This window comes from Melanerpes formicivorus, unplaced genomic scaffold (genome assembly GCF_026170545.1).
Source record: "Melanerpes formicivorus ecotype bairdi unplaced genomic scaffold, bMelFor1.0.p_v2 SCAF_3, whole genome shotgun sequence".
Lineage (NCBI taxonomy): Eukaryota > Metazoa > Chordata > Aves > Piciformes > Picidae > Melanerpes > Melanerpes formicivorus.
In genome coordinates, this window is record NW_027142355.1 from 25,357,044 (window position 1) to 25,379,826 (window position 22,783).

General features: G+C 43.3%; 1 protein-coding gene across 3 annotated transcripts in view; it reads right to left on the reverse strand.

Moving 5' to 3' along the window:
• Positions 1 to 22,783, reverse strand: part of CHCHD3 (coiled-coil-helix-coiled-coil-helix domain containing 3) — a 206,436-nt gene that overhangs the window by 64,558 nt on the left and 119,095 nt on the right. For all 3 annotated transcript variants that reach the window (XM_068169075.1, XM_068169066.1, XM_068169058.1), the window contains exon 5: positions 16,497 to 16,580. In XM_068169075.1, the coding sequence (XP_068025176.1) occupies positions 16,497 to 16,580 (84 nt within the window). The remainder of the gene's footprint in view (positions 1 to 16,496; positions 16,581 to 22,783) is intronic.

The window sequence follows — 22,783 nt, forward strand, 5'->3', positions numbered from 1 at the left end:
TAAAGGAATCTGCGTAATGCCCGAGACAAATTGGTTTTGCTCTCCACAAAGCTAAAATGTGGCAGGCAAGAAGTTGTCACCAGGTTTGTCACTAAGGCCATTATTTCAATTTATATTGTTTTTTCCTCTTCTCCACTTTTCCCCAGTTTTCTTCCCACAAACCTTCCTGGCCATCTTGAATTTCAGTTCCTTCTCCAACTCATAATTTATATGAAGATTCCCAAAATATTGAATTCTCCATACAGAATACAATTTTACTCAATGTATGCCTTCTGCAGCAAAACCAGGAGAAAGCTGAGACCTGTGCAACAATTAATGGTATGGGGGAACAAAAAAAAGGAATATCTGTCTTTGACTTAAAATGTGATAAAATCCTGAGATTTTGGTTCAACACTCACTGTTGCTGGACTCTCCCTGAGGTTAAGAGTATGACCACTAGAGATAACAGCTCCTAGGCAGGATTCTTGCACAAGAGCAATAGTAAGATAATGTGGAGACTGGACAAAGACAATGCTGAGAGACTTGGAGTTGCTTAGCCAGGAGAAGGGCAGACTGAGAGGGGACTTTCTCAATGCTCATCAATAGCTAAAGGGTAGGGGGCAAGAGGATGGAGCCAGACTCTTTTCAGTGGTGCCCAGCAACAGGAAAAGAGGCAACAGGCACAAACTGGAACAGAGGAAGTTTCATCTGAAAATGAGGAAATCTTTTCTGTGAGGGTGCTGGAGCACTGCAGCAGGTGGCCCAGAGAGGCTGTGGAGTCTCCTTCTCTGGAGACTTTCAAAACCTGCCTAGATGTGTTCCTATGTGATCTGCACTAGGTGATCCTGCTTTGGCAGAGTTGGACTAGATAGTATCTAAAGTTCCCTTCCAACCCCTACCACTCTATAATTCTCTGTGCTGAAACAGAGCCAAGGATTAAACCTACTGTCCCTTTGCCCTGTGTGCACACACACTCAAATGGGAAAGCATCAAAACCTCGCATAGAAAAGGCTATGTCAGAATCACCACTTATCACAGTATCACAAAGGTTGGAAGAGACCTCAAAGATCATCAAGTCCAACCCATGACCACAGACCTCACGACTAGACCATGGCACCAAGTGCCATGTTGTAGTGGTTTGAGCCTTAACTGGGAGTTAAAAGCCCAAATGGGGAAAAGGCTGAGAATCTCTTCCCCACTCCCCCCCCACCATCCTCCCTCCAAACAGAGGGGAAAAAAAAAAGGGTAAGGAGCAAATCCACTAAACAACAATCTCATCCAGCAGAGGCAGGAGCCAAAAGGAGATCCAACAGCTATGATGTCCTGCTTTTTTATACCCTACCTGGGCAGGAAGGGGGGAGTGGAACAGACTCAGCTTTCCCAGGGGGAAATGCCCTGCAGGGAGGGTAAAATACCCACAAGCCCTCCACCCTGCTTTGTTTTTTTTTTGTTTTCAGAAAAGGGCTTTAACCCACCACACACGTCCAATCTTCTCTTGAACACCTCCAGGGATGGGGACTCCACCACCTCCCCGGGCAGCCCATTCCAATGACGAATGACTCTCTCAGTGAAGAACTTCTTCCTCACCTCAAGCCTAAACTTCCCCTGGTGCAGCTTGAGAATGTGTCCCCTTGTTCTGGTGCTGGTTGCCTGGGAGAAGAGACCAACTCCCTCCTGGCTACAACCTCCCTTCAGGTAGTTGTAGAGAGCAATAAGGTCTCCCCTGAGCCTCCTCTTCTCCAGGCTAAACAATCCCAGCTCCCTCAGCCTCTCCTCATAGGGCTTGTGTTCAAGGCCTCTCCCCAGCCTTGCTGCCCTTCTCTGGACATGTTTAAGTGTCTCAATGTCCTTCTTAAACTGAGGGGCCCAGAACTGGACACAGGACTCAAGGTGTGGCCTAACCAGAGCAGAGTACACGGGCACAATGACTTCCCTGCTCCTGCTGGCCACACTATTCTTGATGCAGGCCACTTATCATTCATCAAACCCAGAACAGCCTCAAAACCCATGAGATGCCAGATGTAAGCAGCTGGCCTCCAGCTTGGCTGGGCTGCACAGAGCCTCCTCTGCCATCGAAGGCCAAGTTGTTAAGAAATTGTTTGTCGACTTAGATTGGATTGATCATTTATTTCCTAAATTCCTTTTCCCATCATTTACTCATTATATGCCTCCTCCTGATCTAAGAGGACATTTATTAGCTTCTGCATTTATTGTGCTGGTAAATAGAAACACTCTGGAGCAGTTCCTGGGGATTCTCTCATTTATCTGTTGGGTATAGGACTGCAGTATTTTTAGGGGCAGAAAGGATTAAAATATCACTCAGATTGACAGCAGTGAAAATGAAGCTGGTATGTGCCTGGGAAGGTTATTTCAGCCTCTAGGTTTAAAAGGCTATTTACGAAAAAAGAAGCATGGAAACATTTCACATAAATATTATTGCTTTATAAAGTGAAAAATTACTAACTACTGCTTAGGCAGAGAAGGTTTTCACAGAATCATAGAATTGTTGAGGTTGGAAAAAACCTTTAAGGTCATCAAGTCACACTTGTTAACCCATCACTGCCAAGTCCACCTCCAAACCATGCTCCTCAGCAGCACATCTACATGGCTTTGAAATCTCTCCAGAGATGGTGATGCCACCACCTCCCTGGGAAGTCTGTTCCAGGACTTAATCACCCATTCATTGATGAAATTATTCCTGATGTCCAACTAAACCTCCCCTGGTGCAATTTCAAATTGTTTCCCTTCATCCTGTTGCTTGTTCACCTGGCTCCAGCCTTCTTCCAGGTAGTTGTAGAGAGCAATGAGGCCTCCCTTCAGCCTCCTTTTCTGCAGACTAAACAACCACAGTTCCCTCAGCTGCTCCTCACAAGACCTGTTCTCCACACCCTTCACCAGCTTCATTGCCCTTCCTTGGACACATTCTGGTACTTCAATGTCCTTCTAGGAGTGAGGGGCTCATATTTGAGGTGTGACCTCATCAGTGCTGAGCAATCCCTACCCTGAAAGAGAGGGTGGGAGGAGGGAGCAGAGCTGGGTGAAATGAAAGCTGCTTATTCATTAACTACCCATATGTTGAAACATTATGCCATACCCTATGAAATGCAATAAGCATTGCCTTTTAACATTCAAATGACAAATTCCTGAGCTTTGTTCCATTTTTCTTGCTAAAAAAAAAAAGAACTAAAAATCTCTCACGTCACTTTTCCTTGCTCCCCAAGAAGGGCAAGGGGAAAAGAGCAGCAGAAAGTAAAAAGGAAAAGAGATGCATGATCACTGAAGGTGGCTTAGGCACTGCTGACATGTTTACATTTAATTGCATGGAGCCACTGATTTGTATTCTTAAGAGACAGCAGTGCAGGATAACGACCTGCTTGGGTTAATTAGCATCCAGCACCTGCTTTTGCAGGACACTCATCCCAGCAGAGAGAAGCTTTTGGCCCCACACTGCAGATACAGGTAGGTCATGCTGGCTATGATTTCTAGTCCTTCCATCAGACATGTCAGAGAATGGCAGAAAAAAGTGTTTTCCAACTCTCCTGACAACATGGTTTCAAAGTCAGGAATGAAGAAGGAGAGTGAAGGAGCTGTCCAACACATTGCTCTCTGACTGCTTTGCAATTCAGTATTGCCTCAAGTTCACAGAATCACAGAATGGTTTGGGTTGGAAAGGGACCTTTAAAGGTCATCTAGACCAGCCATTCTGCAGTCCGCAGGGACATCTGCAACTAGAGTAGGCTGCTCAGAGCCCAACAGAACCTGACCTAGAATGCTTCCAGGGATAGGACTTCTATCACCTCTCTGAGCATCCTGGGTCAGTGTTTCATCACCCTCAGTATTCTTCATTCTCTCTAGTCTGCATCTCCCCTCTTTTGGTTTCAAAACATCAGCCCTTGTCCTGTCACAACAGGCCCTGCTGCAAAGTCTGTCCTCATCTTTCTCACAATGCCCAACATCAACCCTCTCAGCCTGCCCTCAACAGCAGAGGGCTTCTAGCCCTCCCATCATTGCTGTGGCCTCCTCTAGCCCTGGTCCAACAGGTTCACATCTCTCCTGTGCTAAGGACACCAGAACTGGACACAATACTCCAGGTGCAATTTCAGTAGAGCAGAGGGGCAGAATCACCTCCCTGAAACTTCTGGCCACACACATCCTTCACTCCATCAAAGTTTATCGCCATCTGTGGTTTTTATTTGTAGGAAGAACATGTGTGTGTTTGTGTGTGCTCAGACTTCACAAGCAGCAAGATTCAAGTGGCTTTATCACAAACTGAAACACACTCAAGAAAAAAAATAATGATTAGTGATGACCATGGGACTGTAAATAAATTCCTATTCTTAAAGTACAGTAGGAGGTGAGTAAATGCTGAGATCCAAAGTAGTGATAATTGTATAACTGAAGGAAAGGTAAGGAAAAAACCATACAATTCAAGCAGTGAGGACATAAAAGCTGCAGGGACAGAAATGGGGTTTTGAAATACATCATCTTCACAAAGCTACATGATAGTTGGATAAACACAAAGCACTATATAAATAGCCAATTCCTGAAAAATATTATTTTCTTGTTTCTTGGGTCAGCAAACAAAATCATAGAATCTAACGGTTTGTATTTTAGGGGTTTTGAACACCCTCATTTCCAGTCAAAGTCTTTTCCACTTCTCCAAGTGTACCTCTGTGTAACACAGTGTGATGACACCTCCAAAAAAAGTCTTCCTCCACACCTGAGGAAATGTCACTGCCAAAATTCTGTAGAAAATGACACTGAGACATCCTATAGGCAAAGAAAGAGACTTCAGGATGAGTTTAAATCAACATTTTAGGCTCAAAAAGCCATAATGAAATATAGCAGGAAGAGCAGAGGGAAAATATCAGTCAGTTCTGGTCAATGATGCAAAAAAAACCCAACAGTAGCAAACCAGAAGCTACTCTCTAAAACAAAGTTGTAGAAACGAGGAATGGGTAACAGAGACAAATTCATGGAGATAAAGGAAAAAACTGCTTTATAAACCTGCATTATAAAAAGCATCACAGATTTGAAGAGTCTTGAAAGATGACGTAAACACATCCTTGCTGCAGGACACTATTAGTCTGCATCCAGTATAGTATTACCACAAAATAACAGAATGCCAGGGGCTGGAAGGAACCTCAAAAGATCTAGTCCAACCCCCCTGCCAGAACAGGGCCATCTATAACAGATCACACAGGAATGCATCCAGATGCATCTTGAATTTCTCCAGAGTGGAAGACTCCATAACCCTCCTGGGCAGCCTGTTCCAGTGTTCTGTCACCCTCACAGGGAAAAGATTTTTCCTCATGCTTACATGGAACTTCATATGCCTCAACTTCCACCCACTGCCCCTTGTTCTGTCATTGGGCACCACTGAGCAGAGCCTGGCTCCATCCTCTTGGCATTCACCCTTCACGTATTTATAAACATGAATGAGGTCACCCCTCAGTCTCCTCTACTCCAGGCTAAAGAGACCCAGCTCCCTCAGTCTCTCCCCATAAGGAAGATGTTCCACTGTTCCACTCCCCTAATCATCTTTGTGACTCTGTGCTGGACTCTTTCAAGCAGTTTCCTGTCCAAGGTCTTATTATCCCAAGGTCTTCTGCAGATTTACAGAACCCTAGCATGGAGGGGTTTGGAAGAGGCCTCTAGAGATCATCCAGTCCAACCACTGCCAGATCAGGGTCACTCAGAGTAGGTTGCCCAGGATCACATTGTCCAGGTGGGTTTGGAATCTCTCTAGAGAAGACAACTCCACAACTTCTCTGGGCAGCCTGCTCCAGTATTCTGTCATCCTCCTCCTCCTCCTCCTCTACTGCTGGTTGGGGAACGCATTACTGATTCACTCCTAGTGACCTCAAGTTTCTGGACCAGTAGCAATTAAGTGGCATCAAAGACAGTGTCAATTGTTCCTTTCAGCAGGATGGCAGGTGTCAGGGAGAGCATCTGCAAATAAAGCATTGGGAAGACCCCCTCTCACTCTGCTCTTCTCCAGGCTAAACAGCCCCATGACTCTCAGCCTTTCCTGCTCAGAGAGGTACTTCAGTGCCCTCATTGTCTTTTCATCCCTTTGATGGACTCTCTCCAGTAGTTCCACTCTCTTGGACTGGGGAGCTAGAACTGGACAGATGTGGCCTCAGATAGGGGCAGAGTAGACAGGGAGGACAATCTCCCTTAACCTGCTGACCATAATGCACTCCAAGATACCACTGCCCTTCCTGGCCATGAGCACACATTACTGGCTCATGGTGAGCTGCTTGTCCACCAGCACTCCCAAGCCCTTCTCTGCAGAGCTGCTTTCCAGCAGGTCAAGCCCTCACCTGTACTGGCACAGGAGGTTATTCCTCCCCAGATGCAGTACCTTACACTTGTTGAACTTCACGATGTTCTTCATTCTTCCAAAAGAAAGCCGTGGAATTTTCTGCAGTTTGCTCTAAACTAAAATGCCAACTGAAAAGCCCAAACCACAGTTTTGCACTAACTGGATAAATAACAATGGATGCAAGCAATCTCCATGAAACTAGTGGTTCCATCGTAAGCGTTATCAAACGTTTTACTACACAGGGGGGAAAAAGCCTGAATGATGAGTTATCACTTCTTTTCCTGCTCCCCATTTATATAAAGACACACATACAGACTGGAAAAATAATTTACAAACAAACATTTAGAGGAACATCAATACCCCGTGTTCAGCCTGCAACAACTCCTGGCTTTGTTATTTAGCAGCATTTCAGCATTGCTATTGATTGGATGCTTGATAGTGAAAGATGAGACTGAAACAGGTATTTTTAATGGGAAAATGTCTCAGAAGAGAACACCCTGCATATCTGGTGGGCGTAGGAAAAAAAACCTATGGGTGAGGTGTGTATCTAATAACCACCATCTTAGCTACTTATTCATAAATGGTAAATAAAAGATACTAAGCAGAAAAAAAAAATCAAGGCTTAAAACCAGTTGTTCAGGATAATGGTTGTGGCTCAGTGAGATAGGGAGGCAGTGCATTAATGCAGCACTCCAGTCAGAAGGCTACAGCTCAGCCTGTCAATCAGGTTGAGGTTTCAGATATTGTAATTGGTAGCAAGTTTCCTAATCTCAACCTGCCAGGCAAGAAGCGCTCAACAAAAGCTCTATCCCCCCAATATAATGAAATTTGAAGAGAGAAAATTTCTAATATTGGCAACTTGAAGCAAGATCACAGGTTGGGTTGACAGCTTTATTATGCTAAACTGACAAAAACATTACATCCTGGTCAGTACTAAAAAGGGGGGGGGGGGAGGTTCATGAGCAGTATGGAAATACAAAACACCGAGAAACTCTGATGAACTCCTACTTTTTATCTCATTGGTGCAGCAGAGGAGCACAGACATGGAAAACTCTCCTGGCCCAAGTGCAAAATGAGAAATTAATGGATCTTGATTTTAGACTCAGGTCTCCTGCTGCACTGATTTGGAGGAAACTGCAAGAACCTGCTGTTGCAGCTGAATATCCATTTAAAAAAGAAACCAATAACTTCAGAGAAATAATACAATTCATTACCACTGATATGATAGAATTCATCAAATGGAAGCAGTAATGTATTTTATTGCTTCTATCTGAGAAGTGTTTGGAAACAGAGTTAATGTATTGATATACTGGGGAGGGGTGTGTGTGTATATATATATATATAATATGAGGAGGGAGAGAGGGAGAAGCAGCAAAGCAGTCATACAGACAGAAACAAGGGAAAAACCCAGCACTGAGAATATCTCATAAAAACAGAAAGGGAGTAGGAATGATGGAATTGTTTTTCTTTATACTATGGAAAGGCTGAGAGACCTGGGGCTGTTTAGCCCGGAGAAGAGCAGACTGAGGGGAATTTCTGAATGCTCAGCAACAGCTGACAGGCAGGGTTCAAGAGCATGGGGTCAGACTCTTCTCAGTGGTGCCCAGTGATAGGACAAGGGACAACTGACACAAACTGGAACCCAGGAGGTTCCATCTTAACTTGAGAGAAAAAACTCTTTGCTGTCTTTAGTGGCATTATGTGTGTCCAACACAGAAAGCAGACGCTGCACTTAATCAAGAAGTAGAACTTAGCACATCTGTTAGCTCTGTAGAATCATTGAGTCCTTTTGGTTGGAAAAGACCTTTAACATGATCCAGCCCAACTGTTACCTCTGTGTGAGAGGTAATTCCATTTCTTCATGAGAACAACCTAAGTGGCTCAGTTGGTAGCGCATCAGACCCTTAATGGGAAGGCTGTGAGTTCAAGGCTGCAGTGGGCAGTAGTGTCCTCCCTACTCTAGTCATGGGGTCTGTGGTGACAGGTTGGACTCGATGAACTTTGAGGTCTCTTCCAACCTTAGTGATACTGAATACTGACAAAAGGTTCTCTGAGCCTTCCCCATGTCTCATCTAAGTGCTCAGGCCACAGTATTATCAGCCAAAACCACTTCCTACTTTACTGGATCCCAGTCTTAAAACCACAGCACCTACATCCCTGCTATTTGCTTCTGAAAGATATGAAAGCATGTAGCACACATGTGCAGAGAGTAAACATGTTTACTTTAGTGAATGCAAACTCCTAAACACAAGAGGTGAGAGCAGAATCATCTTCTGGCTATGAAATTCTTGTTGATGGAGTCATGCAGGATCAAAGAAAGTAAACAGACTGATAATGTAAAACAAACAGAAACACAAAAAAATCCTTTAAATTGCTAAAATATGTCATAGGGAATAAAAATGCCTGGAGTTATTATAGTGCTTTATAACGGCCCCCTCTGTCTCTACATCTTGCAATCTACAGTTGACAAAATAAACCCCACAGCAAACAAATTCTGATTATTTAGTTGTTGAGAGATTTGAAAAGGTAAACAAGGCTCTGAAGCATCTGAACAAATGTGGAACTCATCTTGTTTGCATCCTAGCACTTATGTTCATTACAAACACCTACAAACAGCCAATACTTGGCTGTGAAGCCGAACTGGGCCTCAACTCCCTTTCTAAACACTGGGGCTATCACTGTGAAGTGCCTCAGCCCATTCTAAGCCTTCAATAGAAAAAAAAAAAAAAAAAGAGAAGGAAAAGATCATTCAATTATCATTTCCCCACACAATTGGTATAAGCATTTCCTACCAACAGGATTAGGAGGAACGCAAGATCCCAGAATAAAGCTGCTCAGCGGTAAGGATGGCAGTTTAGTGCCCAGTAAATTTGATTTCCCTGAAAATCCTGACACATCATAATAGCAAAATCCTATTTACTGTAGCAAGCAGGATGGATAATACTATTTAACACCTGCTATAGTATGTGCCATCAGCTCAAAGCTTTGCGCTCTATGTGCTCATCTTACCTTAAGGTTAATGCTCCTTGACAGCCTATGTGGAAAGTAGAATCCCCAAATTAAGTGCCGAACTTACAGTTTGCAAATCCTTCCTCAAAATTTCAGTCATGGGAAAAAAAAAAAGGATGCAGATAAGAGGATCACATTTCCAGAACTTATGTCTATATTGTCAGGCTCTGCTCCATCAGTAAGCCCTGTGTGGTATATAAGTCTTGCTGCACAAAGGCCAGTAATGTCAGCAAAGAAATGAAAAACAGAAACGAGAGAACCAGCACGGAAGAGCTATCAGGGCAGTAACTTGTTGGCTGTTAAACTAACACAGTGCTGAAACCTCCAAAGGTAGCAGAATAATTTGATTGTGCCTTATGCAGTGTGCATCTTCCCACGCTCACTACTCAAAGTCTTTGGCTTTTAAGTACTTAACAAAGCCTGTAAGAAACCCGGGGACAGATTTTTTAACAGGGCCTGTTGAGACAGGACAAGGGGTGATGGTTTGAAACTAAAAGAGATTCAGACTAGAACTAAGCAAGGTGTCATCTTTACACTGAAGGTGGTGAGGCACTGGCCCAGGTTGCCCAGAGAGGCTGTAGATGTAAACAGCAAAATGAGTGAGCTGATTCTTGCCCTCTGCTCTGTTCTCATGAGACCTCACCTTGAGTACTGTGTCCAGTTCAGGTGCCCCCAACACAAGAAGAACATCAAACTGTAGGTCCAGAGGAAGCCATGAAGGTGATTAGTGGGCTGGCACATACTTCCTATGGGGACAGGCTGAGAAAGCTGTGGCTGTTCAGCTTGGGGAAGAAAAGGCTCTGGGAAGACCTTATAGCAGCTTTCCAGTACCTGAAGGGGCCTACAAGAAAGCTGTGGAGGGACTTTTTACTAGGGCTTGTAGTAATACAATGAGAGGGAATAGATTGAAGCTGGAAGAAGAGAGATTTAGGCTGGATATTAGAAAGAAATTCTTAATAGTGAGGGTGGTTAGACACTAAAAGAGGTTGTCCAGGAACCATTCTATGACTCCCTGATACCTGGAACCAGTCTAGGCTCTGAGCAACACGTTCTACTTGAAGATGTCCATGCTGACTGCAGAAGGGTTTGACTAGATGACCTTTAAAGATGCCTTCCAACCCAAACCATCCTGTGATACTAAGAATCTATTTCTAGGAAACTCCCAAGCACCGAAACACGGCTCAAGTGAGAAACATCCTGATTAATATGGGGATACACATCCTGCTCATTCATACTGATAAACTAAGTAGTTGTGTCACACAGCAGTATATTAAAATTAATTTCCTTCTGCTCCTATGACTAGGGGCATGATTCTCCTAATGATGCGTAATAGCATTAGGAAGCAGTGTAACATGAAAATAGTTGGAGGTGCTGAAGAAAATGTGAACTAGGGAAAGCTGCATCCTTCTGAAAGCAACAGAAGCATGAACAGACACTTCTCCTGAGTGCCTGCATGATGCCAAAATTATAAGCAGAAGATTGAGAGGATCTACTGATGCTTCCTTCATACCAAATATATTCTAAAGCAAAGGGAGTGGATATTGAGGTGGATTGAGAACTGGATGAATGAAGGGCCTTGGCAGGTTGTGATCAGAGTCTAGTTGGAGGCTTGTAGCTTGCGGTGTTCTCCAGGGATCAGGGTACAGCCTTCTTCAACAGACTCATCAACGATGTGGATGAAGGGACAAAGTGGACCCTCAGCAAGTTTGCTGATGATACAAAACTGGGAGGAGTGGTTGACATCCTGTCAGGATGTGATCCTATTCAGTGAGACCTGGACAGGCTGGAGAGTTGGGTAGAGGGGAACTTCATGAAGTTCCTCAGGGGCAATTGTAAGGTATTGCAAGTGGGGAGGAATAACCCCCTGCACCAGTACAGGTGAGGGGTTGACCTGCTGGAAAGCAGCTCTGTGGAGAAGGACCTGGAAGTCCTGGTGGACAAAAAGTTAACCATGAGCAGGCAATGTGCCCTTGTGGCCAAGGCGGCAAATGATACCGTGGAGTGCATTTGGTCTCCTGGGATGTATTAAGAAGAGTGTGACCGTTAGGTTAAGGGAAGTTCTCCTCCTCCTCTACTCTGCCATAGTGAGGCCACACCTGGACTAGTGTCTAGCTCTGGGCTCCCCAGTTCAAGAGAACAAGGAACTACTGGATAGAGTCCAGACAACCAAAGGCTACAAAGTTGCTGAGCATTCATGAGGAAAGGCTGAGCAATCTGGGGCTGCTTATTCCAGAGAAGGGAAGGGACCTTCACAGTGCTTGTGATTCTAAAGAGCAGGGCTCAGTTATGTGCAGCAGCAGGACCAGGGCAACAGGTACAACTTGGAACATGGGACATTTCACCAAAAGATAAGGAAGAACTTCTTTTCTGTGAGGGTGCCAGAGCTCTGAAGTTGGCTTCCCAGAGCCGTTGTGGAGTCTGCTTCTCTGCAGAGATTCCACAGCCACCTGAACACTGTGCTCCTGGGCAACCTGCTCTAGAAGGACCCTACTTTAACAGAGTGGTTGGACTGGAATATCTCTAGAGGTCCCTTCCAACTCTTACCATTCTGTGAAAACCCACTGGGTGAAGAAACAAGATGGTGCTAGCTGCCCTGTACACAAAATGAATGCAGCTATTGATGTTGACTGGAACCTAGACATCACAGTGGCATTAGAGATGTTAAGATGATTATGAAGTCCTTAGCCACTAGAGTTGGAATTGACACTGAAACCAGTGACAGTACAGAAGGATAATGGATGTAGAGGAGCTGAACACAACAGTGATGAGTAAGACAGGACAGAAGTGCATGTGGGTACACACAAGACAACATTGGAGAAAGGGGCCATAGGATTGTTCTTCCAGCAAGCAAGATGTTCAACCTGAGCTGAAAATTTTCCTTTTGGGGTTGTTTAGTCTGGAAAAGAGAAGGCTAAGGGGAGATCTTACTGCTCTCTACAGCTACCTGAAAGGAGGTTGTAGTGAGGCTGGTGTTGGTCTCTTCTCCAAAGTAACTAGTGATGGGATGAGAGGAAATGGGCTTAAGCTGTGCCAGAAAAGATTTAGGTTGGATATTAGGGAAAAAAAGGAAAAAGAAAAAAGAAAGAGTGGTCAGGCAGTGGAACAGGCTGCCCAGGGAAGTGGTGGAGCTGCCATCCCTGGTGGCATTCAAGAAGTGTGTAGATGTGGTGCTTCAGGATACAGTTTAGAGGTCACAGCAGTTGGGTTATGGTTGGCCTCGATGATCTTAATGGCCTTTTCCAACCTCAATGGTTCCGTGATTCTATTAAAAAATACCACTAATGCTACTCCACATATGCCAGTGATTTGAATACTGCTACCTCAAGGTTTTTGCTGTAGTCAAGAAGCACCTTTAGCCTGTTAGCAGACAATGAAATACACTGACAAATTCCTCCTCAGGCTTAATGTGTGAACTCTTAAATAACAGCTTTTCAACCTAGTCAGATATATAGCAGAAGGAGGTTATTCTTTAACTCCATTGTTAAACTATCTCATTTTGCTTTGCTGCTGTGGAGCATGTAATAACTCAGAGCTTACGTGCTAACTGTGACCTAAAAACGCTGGAAGCTGGTAGGGGAATCGCTGGGGTTTTGGGAAACTATGAAAAGGTTTTTAGCACATAAACCAAATTTATGAAGAGATATTAGCCTGGAGAATAGAATTGTTTATGTTTTAGTACCACAGCTGTCACTGGTGCACAGTTATTTCGTCCTGTACTAATCCCCTGAAAAGGTTGAGCATCTTCACTCAGTCATTGAAATATTTTATAATTGACAGACTTCATCTGGTGCTTGAATATGTGTAATAATTTTCTCCATAAGGAGCACACTGTGCTGACACTAATCTGTTCTGTTGTCATCTCCCTTTATTATCAATCTCTGCGTTGTTTTTCCAGCATCGTTGAAGAACACAAATACAAAGCTTCTAATTGAAAAAGCTAAGTAATCAAAAAGCCAATTAATCATACAGATGAGCTCTGACACTCGGTGATGCAACAGACAGCAATACCGCAGATGCATAACTGAAGGATTTTTAAAGTGTGCTTATTTGATGTAAGGATGATCTGAGAACGTAATTAGCATTCTTTGTCACAGGTGACAGATTCATATTGCACATTTCTTCACGCTGACATTACTTCTCTGAGCTCCATTTACTCTGCTCCCACCTTACCTCCCGTTCTGATGTTTTGTCTGCTGAACAGCCCTTAACTTTGTGTACCTTCCACCCAAACCGGGACGAGTTTAGGAACAGAAGCAGCCTGTTACTGTACTCTGTAACTTCCAAAACACTAAGCCTTTCCTTTTCTTACAAAGCTCTATTTCCATCCCAATGCTTAAGAAACTCCAACACAAAATCTCACAAATGACCTTAATAAAGGCGGTAGACACTGCGCTCCACAAAGCCAGGATTGAAGGAGACACGACCTCTCTGCTTTTGCAGGTTTTCAATCTGTAATCTACACATCTCTGAAGAAGTTCAAAGGCAGATTTGGATCCCAGAGTTCACCTCTTTTTTTGTGCAGAAGAGATATGCCCGTGTACTTTGGAAACAATCTGGATGACCACTAGGCAAAGCAAAGGTTGCTTTGCTTACAAATAAGAAGTCAGAATGAAACGACAAGACATAGTGTTCTGAGAGCTCCACTCCGAAGACAGAGCAATCACCCAGGACATGAGTCGGTCCTGGAGACTTCGAAGTCCAAGTAATGCAAGTGATTCCAGAGATCATTTATTTCACAGCACTTGGGGGATTACACTTCAGGGATCATTCCAACATAGTCATTTAGAGTTCACGATTACACTGGTACACCTCAATGCCATGTTCACACACCTGTTAAACTGCAATTCCACTTTGGAATTCTTCACTTAACAGGAGCAAGTGAAGGCAGTGTATCACAAACCTAATTTAACATTAAAAGTATCTAAGAATAAAACCTAATTCACTGCATTGCACCTTAAAAAAAGGTAAAGGAAAAGCTTTTGACTGAAGAATCATGGTGTATCACACACCCTTTGCCATAAATTAAACAGCACTACTCACACCATAATGAGAAAATGGAAGGCTGATAACTAAGAGCAGAGGTTTCTTAGCACAGGAAAGACATTGACCTGTTGGGCTGGTTCTAGAAGAGGTCACAAAAATCGTTCAAAACCTGGAGTATCTGCTGTGACGACAGGCTGAGGAGAGAATTGTGGTTGCTCAGCCTGGAGAAGAAAAGGCTCCAAGGAAACCTTGAGGCCTTTCAATATTTAAAGGGGCAGAAAGATGGGGACAGACACTTTTAGCCAGAAAAAAATTGCCCAGAGAGGTGGTAGAAGTCTCATCCCTGGAAACATTCCACATCATGTTGGATGTGGCTCTGAGCAACCTGATCTAGTAGCAGATCATAGAATCACAGAATTACCAGGTCAAGGACTATCTAGTTACAAGCCCCATGCCATGGGCAGGGACACTTTCCACTAGGTTAGGCTGCCCAGAGCCACAAACAGCCTGGCCTTAAAAACTTCCAGGGATGAGGTTTCCACCACCTCTTTGGGCAACCTATTCCAGTGTCTCACCACACATTTGGTGAAAAAGATGCCTCCTAACATCCAATCTAAATCTACCCTCCTCTAGCTTGGATCCATACCCCTAGTCCTATCATGACCCTTCACTTACACTGGACAGTTCCTTCTTCCAGCCCCTGCCATTCTCTTCTGTGATTTCAGGAGTGTGGCTGGAGCCCTTGCCAGGGAAGACTGAGGTAAAGAAGTCATTGAGAACCTTGGCCTTCTCCACATCACTTGTCATCAGTTCTCCTGTTCTCTTTCTGAGGGGGCCCACACCTTCTCCACCTTCTCTAGTCTTCCTTTTGCCATAAATGTACTTATAGATGTCCCTGCTCAGAGCAGAAGGATTGGACAAGATGACCTTTAGAGGTGCCTTCCAACCCAAACCTTTCTGTGATTCCATAATAGGTACAACCATCCCATAAGAAGCCAGTTTGGATGAGATGCTGCATGCGTTTTTTTTCCTCTAACACCATCCAGCTATTTGAGGGTAAGGAAGATACTTGCAGTGGGGAAGGAGTGAGCAAAGAACCTTCATTTTTAACCGTTTAAATAATGCACCATTTTGGAATCGTTAAACTAATTTGCCTGCATCCTTTCAAACTACTTTTCATTGCCAAGAACATGACTTCATTAATGTCATCTTCAAAACAGGCAGGACAAAACCCTGAGATGGTATCTGATATACTCTCTATTTAAAATATTCATTAAGACCAATTATACACACTGATAATTCATGCAACATGCTCCTCTTCCTAATCCATAAAAACAAGGGCTTTTCCTCTATCCTGCTAAGATGCATAAATGAATATGTATCTTGGTAATATCATCTGCAAAACTACCTAAGAGAAAAAAAAAAATATCCAAATTAATCAACAATAGGTAGGCTCAGAAAGTAGGAAGAGGGGGGAAGGAGGCAAATGTATTCAAGCTGAAGATTACAACCAAGCTGGGATCTAGAAAATGTTGACAGCAGTGATTATTTGAAATTAACATCCTAGAAAATAATACCCTACAAAGACTTAGAATGTTAGCAGCAATATGTTAAAACATTCTAAGTGTGTCACACAGCTTACCAAGCTGTTCTGTACAGCTTAGTTTCAAGTCTTCTGTGAAAAAAAAAAAAAAAGACACAGAAGTGCTTTTTGAACATGGCATAAACAACTTGCAATTAACACTAAACTCTCCATGTGCTGGTGGCTTTTGGAGGAACCACCATCTCCACTCAAGCAGAGCATCTGTAGACCACAAAGAAAGCAGAAATTCAGCATATCTGCACACTTGACATGCAATTTTAAGACTACTTGGGGACACTCATTCATTTACACCAGTTCTTCATTGGTGTTTGTGTGAAAGTAACCTCATCTGGATCACTTCTCTATGTGTAATTACCATGACAAATGAAATCTCATTGCAAATGTGAGAACTCAGTACAGCAAATGATATATTCAACATGAAAGCCTCCATCTTGTCAATATTAAGGCAGACACAGTAGCAGCTAATACAAAGAACCCCAAACCCTCCGGCCATAGTTGTAATCTTTATATCCTTAGAAAAGTCATTTTGCTTAACAGTAAAACACAACCAGAAAGGAACAGAAAACTCTTCATTCCAAGGGAAAGAAGGCTTACCCTTTCTTCCAGTCGAGCCAGCTGCTCTTTGTAGTAAGCATCATGCTTCTTCAGTTCTCTGTCTTTCTCTTCCAGCTGCCTGGCCTAAAAAAAGAAATAGAAAGATAAAACTGGATCAAGAAAGAGCCTCTCTTGCAAAGCATGGACTATAAATTGTAGCAGTGAGGAATCTACAGCGATTGCGAGCTGCAGTCCATTCGGGTTTTGCCAAGGAGTACATTAATAAGATGATGATTGCTGCACTGAAACTGTAAAGAGATTGTCTATTGTACTGTGTCTACATCCTTCCCTCCTCAACAGCTGTGCTATAGTTTGTCCAAACCTAGTTGGAAACATCTCAAAGACAGAACCAAGCACCCCATACTGAGATGACTTGTTTTTCTTTGTAGACCACTTCAGAACTTCAGGAAACTTGCTAGATCTATTGTAAAAAAAGTGTATGGGGAGCCTGAATACTTGACAATATTTCCTCACTGTTATTAAGTGGACATTATAGCAGCCTTCCAGTACTTGAAGGGGGGCCTCCAGGATAAGTGGAGAGGTATTTTTTTACAAGGGCATGTAATGACAGGATGAGGGCTAACAGCTTCGAACTAGAAGAAGCCTGATTCAGGTTAGACATTAGGAAGAAGTTTTCTCCTGTGAAGCTGGCGAGACCCTGGAATAGGATGCCCAGAGAAGTTGTGTGGGCTCCAAGCCTGAACGTGCTAAAAGCCAGGTTGGATGGAGCCTTGAGCAACCTGGTGCAGTAGGAGGTGTGCCTGCCCATGGCAGTGGGGTCAGAATCAGACGACCTTAAGGTCCTTTCCAACCCAAACCATTTTGTGATTCTATGATTATTATGACCTTAGAAAAGCTGAACTTGCATCCATGTATTTGCAGGCAGTGGTCAAAAGAATTCTTCTTGAAGTAGCCTTTTTTTCTTTATACCTCCATTGAGGAAAGCAGTTAGCATGTGCTTAATTATAAACACATGAATGTTTGGAAAGAACCATAAGTATATCTATTTACAAAAGTAAATCTAAAATGTACATCTAAAACTCTGCTCTCCCTTTTACAGTATCACGGTATCACACAGTATAACTAAGGTTGGAAGAGACCTTGAGGATCATCGAGTCCAACCTATCAACACAGACCCCATGACTAGACCATGGCACCAAGTGCCACGTCAAATCCCCTCTTGAACGCCTCCAGGGACGGTGACTCCATCACCTCCCTGGGCAGCACATTCCAATGACGAACAACTCACTCGGTGAAGAACTTTCTCCTCACCTTGAGCCTAAACCTCCCCTGGCGCAGCTTGAGACTGTGTCCCCTTGTTCTGGTGCTGGTTGCCTGGGAGAAGAGACCAACCCCTTCCCAGCTACAACCACCTTTAATTAGTAATTAACTCCTCTGGCAACTGCTAGATGAGTTTAAGTTGTAGGATCATTCCCATGTCCAGTAACTAATAATACAGGATAATTTGGATCATTAGATCGGGTATTAGAAGAAACTTCTTCACCGAAAAGGTTCTCAAGCACTGGAAAAAGCTCCCCAGGAAAATGGTTCAATGCCCATCCCTGGAGGTTTTTGAAAGATGCTGAGATGTGGTGCTGAGGGACACGTTTTAACACCAGACTTGGTAAAATTAGATAGTGGTTGGAACTCAATGATCTTAAAGGTCTTTTCCAAACAAAATGATTCTGTGATCTAAGTATTCACTTTACAGACACTGCTTCCAGCACTACTGAGCAAGGTGACATTTTTTTGTCTCCCTGTCTGCATGAGTACCAATATCTGCTATTAAAGTGACTCATTAAGAACTATAAATGACATTAAAAGAGCACACATGCATACAGAATACATACAAAGTGCTAAGTCCTCCAGAGGAAATACAAGACAAACGATTTTTAACAAGCTGTGGAGGATTTAATGCCTAAATTATCAGCCCAAATTCATTCCAGGCTCATAATGGTTTAATAATAAAATATCTCTAGTGACTAGTAATTAACTAGCAATGGTCATTACCACAATCACCTATTCAACATTAGTCATTCATCTCTAACATATTACTTTCACCCAGGTACTTGATACAACAAAGCCAGATGCAAAAAGGTCTTGTGTTAGCAACAACATGTCAAATGGGCAAACTGCTGCACTCCCATCACTAAAAGTGTTATCTCCAGGTCATGCTGATTGAAGCACCTCAGAAAGCTTACACCACATATTGTGCTAGACTTGCACAAATATAGGACTGAAATCTTTGCCAAGATTCACTTTTATTTCTTTGTCAAATAACCAAATAATAAAAACCATAGAATGATTTGGGTTGGATGGGATCTTAAAGATCATCTAGTTCTAACCCCCCTGCAAGGACACCTCTTACTAGACCAGGTTGCTCAAGACCCTGTCCAATCTGGCTTTGAACACTCGCAGGCTTGAAGCCTCCACAACTTCTCTGGGTAACCTGTTCCAGTGCCTCAGCAACCTCATAGTGAAGAATTTCTTCCTAATGTCTGATCTAGATCAGGCTGCTTCTAGTTTGAAGCCATCACCCCCTGTCCTGTCACTCCATGCCTTAAAAAGTCCCTCTCCAGCTCTCTTGTAGGCACCTTCAAGTGCTGGCAGGCTGCAATATGGCCTCTCCACAGTCTTCTCTTCTCCAGATTGAACAACCAACTCCCTTGGCTTGGCCTCACAGCAAAGGAATTTCAGCCCTCAGATCATTTCCACAACCCTCCTCTGAACCCACTCCAACAGATTCATGTCCTTCTTGTGCTAGAGACTCCAGAGCTGGCCCCAGTACTGCAGGTGGGGTCTCAGCAGAGTGGAGCAGAGGGGCAGAATCCCCTCACTCCACTTGCTGCCCACACCACTGGAGATCAGCCCAGGACATGGTTGGTTCTGGGCTGTGAGTGAACATTGTCAGCTCATATCCAGCTTTTCACCCACCAGCATACCCAAATCCTTCCCCTCAGCACTGCTCTCTCCATCCAGCCTGGATTTGTGCTTGGGATTGCCCCAACCAAGCACAAAGTAAAAACTTCAGATTTTGGGTTGTTCCTTACTTCATATTCCTTACCTTTTTTTCTATATCCTGAAGCATGTAACAAAAGAAATCAAGAAATCAAATTACATTTATTCTATAATGGTGAATACAAAGGATGTCAAAATAAAATGCATGTCACACACATGTAATCTGCAATTTCACCCAAAGTACCTCTGCTTGTCCAAAAACAACCTCTGCAGTATAGTGCCATGGAGAACACCACAGCTCTGTCCAACACCATTTAAATCAGTTTTGTTCACTAATTACAGGTTTTCCCAAAGCTGATTACACAAACTATTGTACAGCCTACCAGTCAGGCTTTGCAATGATCACGGCTTTGATTTTTCCGGATAATCCCTGTATGATCTCCCAAACCTGCTGCTTACAGGAATAGCTGAAAGTTCTTTGCAGGTGGTGCTACCAAAAAGCATCCTCTCCCAAATATCTAATAAAACCGAAAACGTCAGTTCCTTCTATTCAATAGCGTTCCACACCAACCTATTGATAACCTGAAACCAAGCAGCAAAACTGACTTTGAAAGCTAATAAGAAAATAAAACCCATGAAAAAGCATCATGACTTAATCATTCACCCCATTACTGACAAGGCATAAGGGCAAAAATTTTCAGGGTGTAAAACTACAACTGGCCAAGGGCACACTAATGGTGGAAGAGATGAAACTCATTAAGAAAAGCATGCTGGAGTGCTGGAACAGCCTGTCCAGAGAGGTTGTGAAGTGTCTTTCTCTGTATCATTTCAAAACCCACCTGGACACAATCCTGAATAACCTACTCTAGGTGAAGCTGCTTTAGCAGGGCAGTTGGACTGCAGGATCATGACAACCCTTTCAGCCCCCACCATTCTAGGATTCTCCTCTGTCTCCAGCTGAGTCTAAATTATTTTCATCTGGTTTTGATTCATATTTGGACACAAGAGGAAATTTTCCACAGTAAGAACAATCAGCCACTGGAATAAAGTCCCCAGGGAAGTGGTGGAGTCCCCAGCATCAGACACTTTGAAGATCTGTAGGCAGGGTACTAAGCCGTTTTGTCTAGAGAAAGCTTTTGCCAAGAAAGGTTGGATGAGATGATCTTTGAGTTCCCTTCCAACTTAGGATTCTATGATTCTGATCACTAAATGTATAGACATGAAAGTCAGTAAAATCAGGGGAATGCAAGTAACGTTTGTTCCAAGAACGTCAATCTGAACACAAGTTTTTGCCCTGGAAAGTTTGTTAGATTTTTGGGTTGTTGTTGTTTTGGGGTTGGTTCCCTGCCACTAAAGATTATCAGTGATCAAAAGAGCTGGAATTTACTGTACTGCACTAAAAGGTATGGGACCCAAGAAGCAAATTATAGTCATGCTTCTTATCATAGAATTGTTTTGGTTGGAAAAGACCTTGAAGATCATCCAGCCCAACCGTCATCTAACTCTATCCAAGTCTGGTGATAAACCATATCCCTCAGCACCACCCTTATTGCTGTGACCCTATCAGAGTTTTCATACCACTGATAAAGTAGAAATAGTGCTATAAGATACTAAATTTTGCCAAGTGAGGTTGGACCAGATGATCTTTGAGGTCCCTTCCCTACCTGGTATTCTATGATTCTAAATGATTCTATGATTCTAAACTGGAGGTGTTCAGGAGGAGACTTGACAGGGTGCTTGGTTGCATGGGTTAGTTGATTAGGTGGTGTTGGATGATAGGTTGGACATGATGATCTTGAAGGTCTCTTCCAACCTGGTCTGGTCTGGTCTATTCTATTCTATATAACAAGTGTATCCACAGATTTGGTTCCCTATATTATGGAACTGGTAGAGCAGTAAGAAGCTCAGTCCCTGGCATTTGTCCAGTAAGGCAGACACAGCAAAGTTCAGAAAAAAAAACAATGGAAAAAGAGAAAAATAATTATTAACACAGGAAACAATATAAATATGCCAACAGAAGAGAATTCACTGCAGAAATAATACCCTGGAAGGTAAGATGATATTTATGGGGCTGCAACAACATGATCCCAGTGAATAGCAAATAGTTGTAACAAAATAATTAACAGTAGCCACGTATTCAATTAGCTGAATGCTGCACTTTAGTTGTAAATGAGATACTGGAAGAGGTTCATTGCTTCTTCACAAAGTAACTAATGAAGAAAGCATTTTCTTGGGTGTTATGTAGAAAACAGCTCCAGAAGGACACTTTTGAGAGGCAGCCCATCTTCCCAAGACTACTCAAAATGAAGCTTCAAAAAAAGATCACTAGTATCAAACACATTCTTCATGAGGAAAACGGGCAGAGATTCAAAAGGACAACTTGGGTTTTGTTTTCAAAATCGGCCCTGATACGAGCCCAAGAAGGGAACTTACCAATACTGATCAATATCTAAAGAACAGGGGGCAAGAGGATGTGGCCAGACTCTTTTCAGTGGTGCTCAGTGATAGGATAAGGGTCAATAGGCACAAACTGGAACCCAAAAAGTTCCACCTACATATAAGGAAAAATTTCTTTGCTGTGAGGTTGCTGCAGTCCTGAAACAGGCTGCCCAGAGAGGTTGTGGAGTTTCCTCCTCTGGAGAGATTCCAAACCTGTGTAAATATGATCGTGGGGAATCTGCTCTGAATGACTGCTTTAGCAGGGTGGTTGGACAACATGATCTCCAGATCACTTCCAACCCCTGCCATGCTGGGATTCTATGGTTCTGTTTTAAAAGGTGACAGCTGTAAGTCTGTACCTGTGTGACATGAGTGGCAGTGCGCTTCAGAAATGTTCACCCAGCAAGTCTCAGGTTGCAGAACAAACGGAGTATCTCCAGCAGCAGAATGGTGAGAGGTCACTGAGATTTACTATGTTGTAGTACTGGTGTATCTCATTCATCCTGACCTGCCAGCAGTGCTCCTGTGAGGTACTTGTTCCTCTGGAGCTGCCAGAGGCCAGCCCTCTGCCACTGATTTCTTTTGCCTATTAATCCGTTAACCTTCTCTTCAAAGTTCACAGGGCCCACCTGAAGACCTATAGATATTTTCCATGAAGAAAGCCCTCATCACTGTAGCTAGCATTTCGTTTGGCAAATCCCATTAGTCTTGTACACCTGTTGTGACAGGATGCCCTTTCATCCCCCAGACCAGTTATCTGGTCTCACTCATTGCCATGAATGTGACTTGGGAGCCCACCCCTTTGCTTGTCCACTTACCCTCTTCTCTCCTGTTCTTGGTTGGGTGATGATGAAATGACCATGAAGCAGCTTGGCAAGACTTTCAGATGG